The following is a 12,154-nucleotide window of genomic DNA, read 5'->3' on the forward strand; positions in this document are numbered from 1 at the left end:
ATCACAAGAGGAACTAGGGCTGACGTTCAGGAAAGCGTTAAATCATCACTCTTATGGAAATTTGTCCTCATTATTAACTTAAGAATATTTATTCTTAAGTTAATAATTTTATTCTCCAATTTTTATTCTCCAAGTTCATCTTGGGATTGGTGATGTTAACTTTCCCTTACAACTACTAAACACTGGAAATCGGACTCTTCTTCACAATGATGGTTATCATTTCTGTCTATGAAAACATAGGTCCGTTGTGCATGCAATGATATCTCATTTCCAATATTTATCCAGAAATTAGTAAGCTTTTACAAAAACCGTATGAGTGGCTTTGCAAAAGATCTATCGTAAATCCTTGAAATATTTCTGTATTTGAAATTAATAGTATGAATTTAGAAAAAGTTGAAGGGTAAAGCAAGGAATATCGATCTGTAGATTCTTTAATCAATACTGAAGATGCAGTCCACTATCCACCAGAATTTGGCAAAAGCGGCGATGGGAGCTAGTATTTAATAAATTTAAATAATAATATAAATTTAAAATTAAAATTCTATTTCACTTACAAAATTATATTTTATTATTTCACTTATTTTTCATTATGGTAAAATATCATTTAACCCAGCGTTTCTCAACCTTTCAGTATTTGCAACCCAATTTTCAATCATAATTTTCATTGCGCTCCCCCCCCCCTTACAATAATAACGTATTTTGAATATTATGATGCTAAAGCTACACTAAGACTTTAATTACAAACGTTACAAATTACCAACAAAAAGTACATTTATTGATATTTGGCAACACTGATCTGCTGCATTGATAAAACCAGAATTGATGCCTCTATTACTCTCTGTCGTATGTCCACCATATTGGACATTCTCGCTGCTCCACAAGAAGGTCTGATTTGTCTTGAATATTCTAGAATGTCACGCTACCATCTGCGCAAACGTGTGTAAATGCTGCACCTCGTTCAATTTCAAATTTGTCTCAATCAAATGTTCAAATGTTCAATTTCGTCTCAATCAAGTCGAACCTTGTATTGCTATTGAATCTGTCATGAATGTGTATGTTGTAATTTGTGTTTTAATTGCAATCCATGGTATTAAATATTCATGGCAGTAGATTTATACATAATCGTGGATAAATTTTTAAGTGGGTGTAAGAGAGCATTAGACAATAGTGAAACATCAAGTGTACAAACAAGCGTGGTTCTGAAAATAAAATCAAGAAAATATTCTGAAGAATACATAAATTTTGGGTTTACCATTACTGAAGTAAACAAAGAAGAAAGGCCCCTGTGTGTTAATTTCTCAAAAAGTTTGGCAGCAGACAGCATGAAACCCTAAACTTAAACTCATCTGGAAACACTTCATAGTGAGTACATTGACGAACCCTGAGAATTTCTCGAATTAAAATTAAAATTACATGAAAAGCAAACATAATTTTTAAAAAAAAACTTTGTGAATGAAAGAGTTTTACTTGGTTCTTACAAAGTTTCATATAAAATAGCCAGATGTAAAAAGCCTCACACAATTGGTGAAGAGCTTATTTTGCCAGCTGCAATAGAGATTGTTGAAACTATGTTTGGAGATTAATTTTGTCAAACAATTGCAGACAATTGCAGTCCACACCTTTGTCAAATGATACTGTTGCCTGTCAAATTTGTGATATAGCCAAAGATGTACTGCATCAGATTTTTGAGAAACTGCGTGACAAATTGTTTTCAATTTTGCTTGATGAGGCAACAGATAGCAATAAAGATGCTCATTTCATTGCCTATGTTTGGTTTTGTGATGCTATGTTAGCAGTAGAACTACTTTTCTGCAAATCAGTAGAACTCAAAGCAACAGCACTTGTATTATTTGCTGTCTTAAATGATTTTATAAACGAGGCAAACGTAGAGTGGAAAAACTATGTCGGAATGTGCATCGATGGTGCTCATTCAGTGTCTGGAAGATTCCAAAGTATACAAGCATTTATGAAACAAAAATCTTCACAGTATGTCTGGACACCATTGCATGATCTACAGAGAAGCTCTGACTTTCAAAGAAATGAGTTCTGGTCTGATTATTATGCTGACAACAGTTGTAACCATTGTAAATTATGTAAAAATGAGATCCCTAAAATCAAGAATCTTTTTGGCACTTTATAGTGCCAAAACATAGTGACATAGTGTTGTTATTTTATTGTGTGGCAAGATGGTTATCATGTAGGAAATTTTTGCAACATGTTTATGAATTAGGAGATGAAATTGCCATTTTTCTAGAAGAGGAAAACCGACTGGAAGCCGAGAAATTTCAAGAGGTTTATTTGTGATGGAGTTGAGCTACTTGGTTGACATATGCAAAAATTAAATACCTCGAATCTTCAACAACTACAAGGAGCAAATACACATACGTTGGATACAAGTGATGAAGTTAACGCTTTTTGTAGAAAATTGGAATTGAGCAGAAATTTAAAGAAAAAACTTAGAAATGCTTGCAAATTTGGATGAATGTGTTAAACTTACAAGGCTGAAGAACAACATGTGAAAGTTGTTTTGTAACTGTTGAAAACCATTTAGCCATGGTGGAAAAGAATTTTAAAAAGTGTTTTCTTGCTGATGACAACTTGGTAGTAAGTGATAGGTGAGTTATAAATCTTTATAGACTTCACGGCAAGTGGCAAGATCTTAAAAACAATTTAATAATAAATCACTCTTTAAATTTTGGGCAGGGGTGGTTGATGAGTTTTCTGCACTGGAAACTAGGATTTCGTATACTATTACCATTTTCAGCATCCTACCTTTGTGAAACTGGATTTTCTGCGATGGCTGCTTTAAAGACAAAATATAGATCTCGGCTAAATATAGAAAAAGAACTCAATGTCTATTTCTGATACTATATCTTCCTTTGAAAAACTTTGCAAGGTAGACCCAAGGGAGTCGCTAATAATTATTAAATTTGTTTTTAATTTAGTATTGAAAAGTTATTTATTATACATGGTGCGGTTTGATACAATCCTATTTATAAATGTATTATATCAGGGTAAATGTGTATTCTATAATTTGTTACGACGTCGACGGGACGTCCTTTGTTAACAGTGTTGCTGTAGATTTTAGAGCAAGGGTGGACTGTATGTGTTCATAGGTGATGAATGAAGACAACACCTTGTTGATTATTGAAGGATTGTTTAATTGTATGCCGTGTTGGTGGTTTAAAATAATTTTGTAACATAACACTTGTAATTATAACTTAACATTAAAGATAGCAAACATAAACTAAATAAAACTTAAAGTAATGCTCATCCGAACAAGAATTGTTTTATTACTATTTTACATTGATGTTCAGATTATTAAATGTAAAACTTTATTAAATACTGAATTAAATAATGGATTTGGTGAATGACAGTTACTATGATAATTTATTTGAAATCATAATTGGGGTATGAATTTTAGCATTACTTTTTGTAAAGGGCAGGTTTTTCCAACTTTAGTATTACAGATTGCACAGAAATTTTATCACGTTTGTAATTCTAAAATAATTACTGAATAAAGAAAGAAACTAGTTGATCACTAAAACAGAAAAAAATAGCCATTTACCACAATGGTTAGTATATATGTATGCTTTCAATTTTATATAATGGTAAACTGATGGGTTAAACAAATAAAATTATATAAAAATAGCATGGTTTAAAAACCTTATGTGGTCTGGATGAATAGATTGGAACAAAAACAATCTTGAAGCTGCCATTGATAATGCTGTATAGAAAATACACCAGTTTAAACAAGTTTTTGTGTTCATTTGTTTGCTGAAGACTGGACTTAACTTACATAACGGGATTTAACTGTTTGAATCCCAATGTCTGATTTTCAGGTTGTAAGCATTTTATGAGGTTTGTGCAGAAAATAACTGAACATTTTTAATTACACATCAATGGAGATATTTAGTGACGTGCAATTGGCAGCACCGTCTCTATGATGCACAAGCTTAGGAGGATTGCTCGAAAGGATTACGGGCTGTTGGGCTGTCATTTGTACATGGTGTACCGGGTGTCTTCGAACGTATGACCTCTTACATGGTGTCCGTTTGGGCGCATAGGTTAGAAAGAAATTGAGTACTTTCTCAAAATTTAAGGAGTGCCCAGTGCAGAGCCATTATTTTATGCACTGGTGTTTTTAAAACAATGTCCTACAAGGCTACTACTGTATTGGGAAAGACTCTCCCAATTGATTTAGTGGTGAAAGTTTGGGCGGCCATGTGGAAATTGCGAAGAGGCAGGGTAGCTGAGGTATTTGGGATGTGGTTTTGAGCTGGGTCTGTACCAGAGCAGAACGGTGACCTCAGTGCATCGGTTCTAAATTCTGAACAGTTGTTCATCTCCCACCGATGGAGGAGGTTTTACAGCCTCGCGATGGAAGCATGGCAGCAAGAATGGCATGCCACAACTAAGGAAGATCCTTCTATAGATTTCTACAGGATCTTGAGAGATGGTATGCCTCTTCTTCATTGTTAAGGGCAACGGGAGCCCGAGTGTTCTCCAACCAAGTAAATTTAAACCAATATTTGTTTTGGTTCTGCCTGGCAGCTGATGGGCTGTGCATCTGCAGGGAGAACAAACAACATGATGTTCGACTGCCCAGCACTTGGGGGGCCAGAAATCAGGCCACCCTGGAACTTTGGGGAAAATTGGCCACTCACAAGCAGCGAGTCAATGTGGCGAGAGCCGCTTGTCATTACTTGATGTGGGAGTTCCTTGATGTGGTTGTTTCGTTCAACTGACATCGGTAGTTTACCTGATAGAAAAGACTTCTACCGCGCTGCTGTAGGAAGCTAACCTAGAGATATGGCTGGCTACTAGCCAGATTAAGGCGCTTTAATGGTGTACAGGTACTTGCTGGAATTCAGCGGCCTAGGCATGGCAGTGAATTGCTGTTTTTGATGAGAATATTTAATTATTGATGGTTATATATGTTTTATTAGTTGACGGAGTGCTTCTACCCATTTTAGTGATATATAACAAGTGGGTGGGGAGACACACAAGCGAGTGGTGTTTGGTACCATGCTTTTTCTGCTCACGCTTTTAGGTTTGCTCTAGGAGCTAGTTAGGACACTGGTTGCTAAACTGTTTTGAGGCTCAGTAGCCATTTGTGGCACAGACATTCGGTCTTATGCTTTTGGGCAACCGAATGGAATGATGGGAGAAATGCCAAGCAAACCAATCCCCTTACAGTCCTGATCTTGCGCTCAGCGACTATCATCCTTTCTACATTTCAAAAACTGGCTTTGAGCAAAATGAAGAGGTTTGAAAAAGCTTGTTTCACAATATCAAAAGCATTTGGATCGAAATTATGTTTTTATACAAAAAATAAAGTAAATTTGTAAACATTTAAACCATTAATAAATTTTTCATTTTTTCAACTGTTCTAATTTTATTACTGATAGTACTTTTGAACTGTGCCTCAAACATTTTTAAGTGTTATTTTATGCAATCTTCATTATATTTGACCAAGTTTTTTTTTTGTGACTATTATTGGCAAGCTAAAAAATTTTGTTTTTTTGTATGCTTTTTTTTAAAATATATTTTTTTCTATCTGTGCATCTTTATTAATTTATATACAGTGTTCTAGAGGATTCATTACAAGTGATTTAAAAAAAAAATCATTGAAATTGCTTTATAAATAATTGTAATATGATTTTTTTTGTCGAAGAAATTATGAATAATTTCTAAAAAAAATACTCAAGAGTCAAAGGGTTGAATAATACTTTAAGTAACATTTAAAGAGTAAATTATTGAATATGATATATAAACAGTTAACAAATTATATATATGTATGTTATTAGTATCAAATTTAATTACAATTGGTTTTTTTTTTGTTTATATAATATTCTTTCTCAATAGATCAAATTGGCTGTAATATATTTATTGATAATTTATTTAATTAAGCAAGAAATAATTGTACCAGAATGATTTTTTCTAGCCTTTCTGTGTATTCTTTTTTTTCAGATGAACTGAAATCAAGAGTAATTAGACAACTGCTTGATACTTTCCTTCACAATGTTCTTGTTTTGTTAAATAAGTTAGATGTTTCATTGAAGAGAAAAGATGATGAAGATTGTGTAAGTATTAAGGAAATGGCTGAAGTCATAAGATTTTATTGTTGGGTTGTTATGTAGCTGATTTTTTGTATGTTAAAAGACACTCAAATTTAATCAGTTCCTGTAGTGTAGGATCATTATCTCCTGAAACTTTTAAGATTTGTAGGTATTTCTATGGCATTAATTCTTGATGAATATGATAGATTCTTTTCCATATTTCAGCACGGAAGTATTTCAACCTACACTTTTGGGTAATAGTTTATTATTTGAAAAGTGTATACATTTTAAATGAGATGGGGCTAATTTACAGAGAGTCCTGATATTAACCCATATTCAAAGCAAACATTTTCATAAATTGAAACAATAATGATCAAAATGCTTACGTTAAATTGAGCTGAGTAACTGTACTCTTGCATATATTTGAACATAAGTTTTGTAGGATTACATAGTAATTTTACATTAGTATGCAGTCTTTCAATACCAGTTATTTCAAGTGGAAGAATGGATTTGACGTAATTGTATGAAATACACCGGTTTTGGGTACTGAGAACTAAAGTGTTACACTTCTAAATTTATTATTTTAGGCAATTATGCTATTTACATAAATATGTAGACATACAGTGTAAGGTTTGACAGTACTGTGTTTTTTTTACAGTAGGAGTTGAACATCAGAAAGTTATTGTATAATAACTTAAATACATAAATAAACTTAAGTAATTCCATTTGTTAAACAATTGAGTCACATTCTTTTGATTGAATTTTTGGTAGGTGATTAGTAACAGTTTTGATCTGTTGCACATAAAATGTAAAAAAGAAACACTAAATCCTATACCTCTACTTATTCATTTTATGATACCAAATAACAGTGATATTCTTCAACATTCTACTATTTACATTAATTTCCTGTACAGTGGTGAGAAATAAATAAAATAAAAGCTGTTAACATTAAAGGTTTCAGATCTACTTGTCAGGATTAATTTTTTGATTGATGGATTGATTGGCATCTGTTGACTATAATAGTGCAACTTAAAAATAATTATATGACATCCTAAAATATTTTCTTAAGTAAATGATAAAATTTAAAAAAAAAAGAAGAAAAGTAAATGTAATTCTTAATACTCCAGTTCTAATTTCATTCACGTTAAAAAATGTTTAAAGCTGAAAAATAGGGATTTATATACTGATGTCGGTTTTTTTTATTAAAATCATTTAATAACTCCCAGTAATTGTAATTTTAGCATGAGCTAAATTAGTTAAAATGTTATACAGCATTTATCAGGAATTATTATTCTCATTCTCTCTTTCTCTTTTGAATTCACATATTTTTAATTCTTCGTCTTTTATAGAATAATACAATATTTGTATATTTTGTTTGCAGTTTTGAAATTAACTACTGACAAAATTTTATGTATAACCAAATACATATGAGGTGTGTGAGAAAAGTAATGAGACTGACTTTTTACTTACCAAAGTTTTTATTTTTTCAAACAACAATATTATCCCCTTCAAAGTAGTTCCCTTGGACAGCTATACACTGGCGGAGTCATTGTTCCCACTCCTGGTAGCAGTGCTGGAAGACTTCAACTGGTAGGGCTTTAAACTGGGCGGTCACAGTCTTTTCAATGTTCTCCAGAGTTTCAAAATGATATCCTTTTAAGACATGTTTCAATTTCGGGAAAAGGAAAAGTCACAAGGACTCAAATAAGGTGAATAGTGAGGTTGAGGAACCGTAGGAATGCATTTTGAGGTCAAAAATTCCCTGATAGAAATGGCCGTGTGACACAGGGCGTTTTCATGATGAAACATCCACTTGTCTGCAATGTCTGGTCTCACGTAAATCACTCTTTTCCTGAGCCTTTCAAGGACACCTTTGTAAAACTCTTGGTTGACAGCTTGTCCTGGAGGAACAAATTCTATATGCACGATACCCCTACTGTCAAAAAAGCAAATCAGCATGGTTTTGATCTTTGATTTGCTCATTCGACATTTTTTCGGTGGAGGAGATGACTGAATGTGCCACTCTTCGCGTTTTTTCATGATCGTACTAAAATATCCAGGAATCATCACCTGTGATCACACCATTGAAGAATTCTTGGTCATTGTCAATCCTGTCAAGATCAACGCACACGTTTCTTAGGTTGTACTTTTGTTCCGTTGTGAGGTTTTTCGGCACCAATTTCGCACAAACCTTTCACATGTCCAAATCGTTTGTCAAAATTTGATGTACAGTAAAAGTGTTTAAATTTAATTGTTCACTCATCATCCTTATTGATAAACTGACGGTCTGATCTCACAACAACGATCTCACACGCTCAACGTTTTCATCAGATTTTGAAGTTGTAGATTTCCCTGAGCGAGGTTGATCTTCAACGTGTTCTCGGCCTTCCAAAAATAATTTGTGCCAGTGGAAAACTTGTGCTCTTGATAAGCAATGTTCCCCATAGGCCTGTTTCAACTTTTCAAAGGTCACACTCATGGGTTCCCCAAGTTTAACACAAAACTTGATTGCACAACGTTGCTCTAAATTCTGATGCTCTATTTTCGTAACGCATTACAAAAACACAACTTCACTGATAGCACTGTCAAAAATAATGTGTTGGCTGAACGGAGTTGAAACTCGTATTGAGCATGTGGAAGGAATGAACAAATTGATTTATCACAGACCAGTAGACACAGCGTTACCAGATCGCTCGCAGTGTTACCAATCTCATTACTTTTCTCACACACTTCGTACAACCCAAGATTGCAAATTAAATTAAGATAAACGTATATAAAATAGAACTAAACACTATATTGGGCTAACTAAATGCAGATTCAATTATATTACAAAGAATATTAACAAGTTTTACATATAACATAAGAATCAACGTAGATTAAATAAATATTACATACTTAAATTTTATAAATATTTACTTACTTTTTATCTCCTTGATGTTGCATTAAAATCTATCCTCAAGGGAATGTAAATTTAATTTTCATACTTTTAACAATTACTTATGCCAATACTGTTATGGAGTATCCACTTTCCTGTGCACCATTCTTCAGGTCATTGACACCTAATGTTCTCAGTGAAATGATGGGGATCAGCTTGATAAAATGATATTTGAATTTAATTTAAAAGAAATGACAGCATCTGACTAAAACAGAACCAGATTGAACTGAACTAATAAACTACATTTTCTAGAAGTAAACTACACGAACCTCCTTTATATCACAAAATTGTGTGGATGTTCAGTTGTTTGAACAAGAGAGTTTACCTACCAACCTGACCTGCCTTTCAACCTATATTGTATACAAGAGCCTTAAAAATTAAAATTTTTTTCAGATCTGAGGAGTAAGGCTTGGATTATTAAATAAATTAAAAATGATTACACGGTTTGTCCGGAGAGCAATGTCATACTTTTATTGCGAAGCAACTGTACATTGCATTGTGCTCTATAATCCGCCGGCATCAATAGTGGTGTAAGTTAACTACCAAGCGAGTGCTTGCTCAGTTGTCTCTGCGCTCTCGTAGGTGAAGGATGGGTGGATTTCGTAAACCTGTGTTTCATCTCTTGTACAAGTTGTGATGCAGCGCTCACTGGAACAAAGATACGCCATTAAGCTTTGTGTGAAACTCGCCAAGTCTGCAGTGGAAACTTTAACAATGGTTCATCAGGCCTTCAGGGATGAGAGTTTATTACAAAGGCAAGTCTACAGATAGCACAAGGTGTTTTTAGAAGGCCGTGAAGAGGTCGATGATGAAGCTTGCGCTTGGTATGTGGCTCAATACCGGGAGCCATTCCACGGATGTAGACATGATAACCCCGGCAATCATTCTCATAGTGTTATTATGAGAATGATATTATTAAACATTATTAAAACATTTATTTATTATTATATTAATAAATGTTTATTTTTCATACTTGTAGACTTGGTGACATTACTTTCCAGACAGATCTTGTATTCATGGATAATATGTAGTATTTAGTGAGGTACAAATTGTTCAGAGATAAAAAGTAGCACATTATTGTGAGATTTGTTAAGATTTATTTAGAAAAAATTGATTTCTTGATTGCTGTTTTAGTTAGTATAATGTGTTTATGAGATGAATCTGGGAAGAAAAAATACTAAGATACGTTTGTTTTTTAATAAAGATATGAACTATTAATAAAAAAAATTCATAAAATCATCTAAAATACTTTTTCTTTATATTTCAGGAGGGCATGTCAAACCCTGAAGATGTGCTGGAACCCAATAATAAGATGGATTTTGCTATTGCATTTAATATTAAAAAATTATGTAGCACAGTATTACCACATATTAGTGAAAAACTTGACAGCCAACTGTTTTCGTTATTAAATAATGTTATTTCACTCTCATCAAGGAATCCTCTTGTGTGTCCTTTTTATGATCTCTTGACTACATTACTTAAAATTTCTGAAAGTGTTAATTTATTTAAGGTAATTAAAAAGTTATATTATTAAAATTTTACATTTAGTTGATTTGTTTTTTCAGTTCTTTCTTTTGGGAAGGTTAGGTTGTGAATACTTATGGTGGTTTGTACAAGTTAGGGTTGTAGGATGTAGAGGGTATACTCTACAATGAAACGACTAGCACTAGATAGGGAATCTTGGAGAGCTGCATCAAACCAGTCAAATGACTGAAGAAAAAAAAGTACAAATGTTAAAAAGATTTCATTTAAGTATTATAGTTTTGTTTTTTATGATGAAGATACTTTTATGATTAAGTTACCAGATGATTAAAATACTTGAGTTATTTGGTCATTGTTTTATTAATTAAAATGGTAATTCATTGTTTTTCTTTTAAATACTTTTTAGCATTCAAATCTTTGGCATACATTATATCTAAAGTGTTTGCTTATAAATATTTTTGCTAAACACTTTCGGATGAAATAAACTGCTTATGAGATTTTCACCAAGAGAAATGATAATTTAACTAGCTCCAACAGTTCATGTCATGTAAAGTATTTAATGATATAATTTTTGTGTTTAAAGAAAGAAATGTCTGTTCCTCATGGTCATGGTCAAGGAAAATAATAAGTAAATAACTTGGTTCATATTAAAGTTTGAATGAGATTGTGATTTTTGTTTTAATCAGTTGGATGAGTTTGTGAGAAGAGTCGTCCCAAGAGCAAAAAAGTGCTATGAAATTTTTTTTACAATGTATGTCAATTATTTGTAAAGAAATCATTATACATTACGTATACTCAACTCATTTATTATGCTTGTTTTGATGCAGAATATAATGTTGTTTAAAATAGTACAATTATCCATAAAAGACTTTCTAAAGGAAACCAAATGTAGCTAACACTTATTAATTGGTAATACATAAATTTTTGATAAGTAGTAGCGTATTATAATGAGATTAACATTTATTATTTAGAAAAAACTGATTGCTTTTAGATTGCTGAAATTCCAGTAACATGTTAAAATGACGTGATTCTTAAAATACATCTTGGGAGTGATGTTTTGTAGGCAGCTAAGTGACTATATTTTTTTTTACTTATCAACAAGAGGCTCATCCTGTAAGAGCTGCTGTTGAATGATTATGAATTTTGTAGTATGTGAAAAATGCCCTGCCTGACTGGGACTTGAACTTAGTCTCCGCATATGTGCCAGAGACACTACTGCTCTATCTTGGAGATTGGCATTGCCACTGTTGTACAGTGCCTTTTGATTTGTAAAAGAGTGTAAGATTTGAAATAATAAAACAAGATAATTATCTACAAATGATTAATTTGCACTATTAGTTACTATTTTATACTATTATTAGTCATTATTTTTACATTACTAAAATTTTTTCTTGTCACTGTTAAAAAAAAAATTAAGAACTCATTGAATTCAGTTGTTAGCAGAGAAATGAGAATTATTATCGTGATTAGATGGTTGGCATGTTACTGTTTTGAGTGATGTTGAAAGTTAAAGCTTCATTTTTAGCAATGAGCACAGAATTCTCTGCATGTTTGTATTGCCTAATACAAACATGTATTGCATAATTCTCTGCCTAAGTATTGGTATGTACATGGCTGTGGTATTTTAAAAATGTTGGATGTTACCTGATCTTTGTATAAGTTGAAAATAAAGCAA

The 12,154-nt window shown here is 32.5% G+C and overlaps 1 protein-coding gene across 1 annotated transcript in view; it reads left to right on the plus strand.

The window, feature by feature from the left end:
* The window catches only part of LOC142332775 (DNA-dependent protein kinase catalytic subunit-like), a 366,245-nt gene that overhangs the window by 59,253 nt on the left and 294,838 nt on the right, over positions 1–12,154 (plus strand). Inside the window, exons 10-11 of the mRNA XM_075379394.1 lie at positions 5,974–6,086; positions 10,265–10,507. Coding sequence (XP_075235509.1) covers positions 5,974–6,086; positions 10,265–10,507 — 356 coding nt within the window. The remainder of the gene's footprint in view (positions 1–5,973; positions 6,087–10,264; positions 10,508–12,154) is intronic.

The sequence above is a fragment of the Lycorma delicatula genome, chromosome 1 (assembly GCF_047948215.1).
Source record: "Lycorma delicatula isolate Av1 chromosome 1, ASM4794821v1, whole genome shotgun sequence".
NCBI classification, from domain to species: domain Eukaryota; kingdom Metazoa; phylum Arthropoda; class Insecta; order Hemiptera; family Fulgoridae; genus Lycorma; species Lycorma delicatula.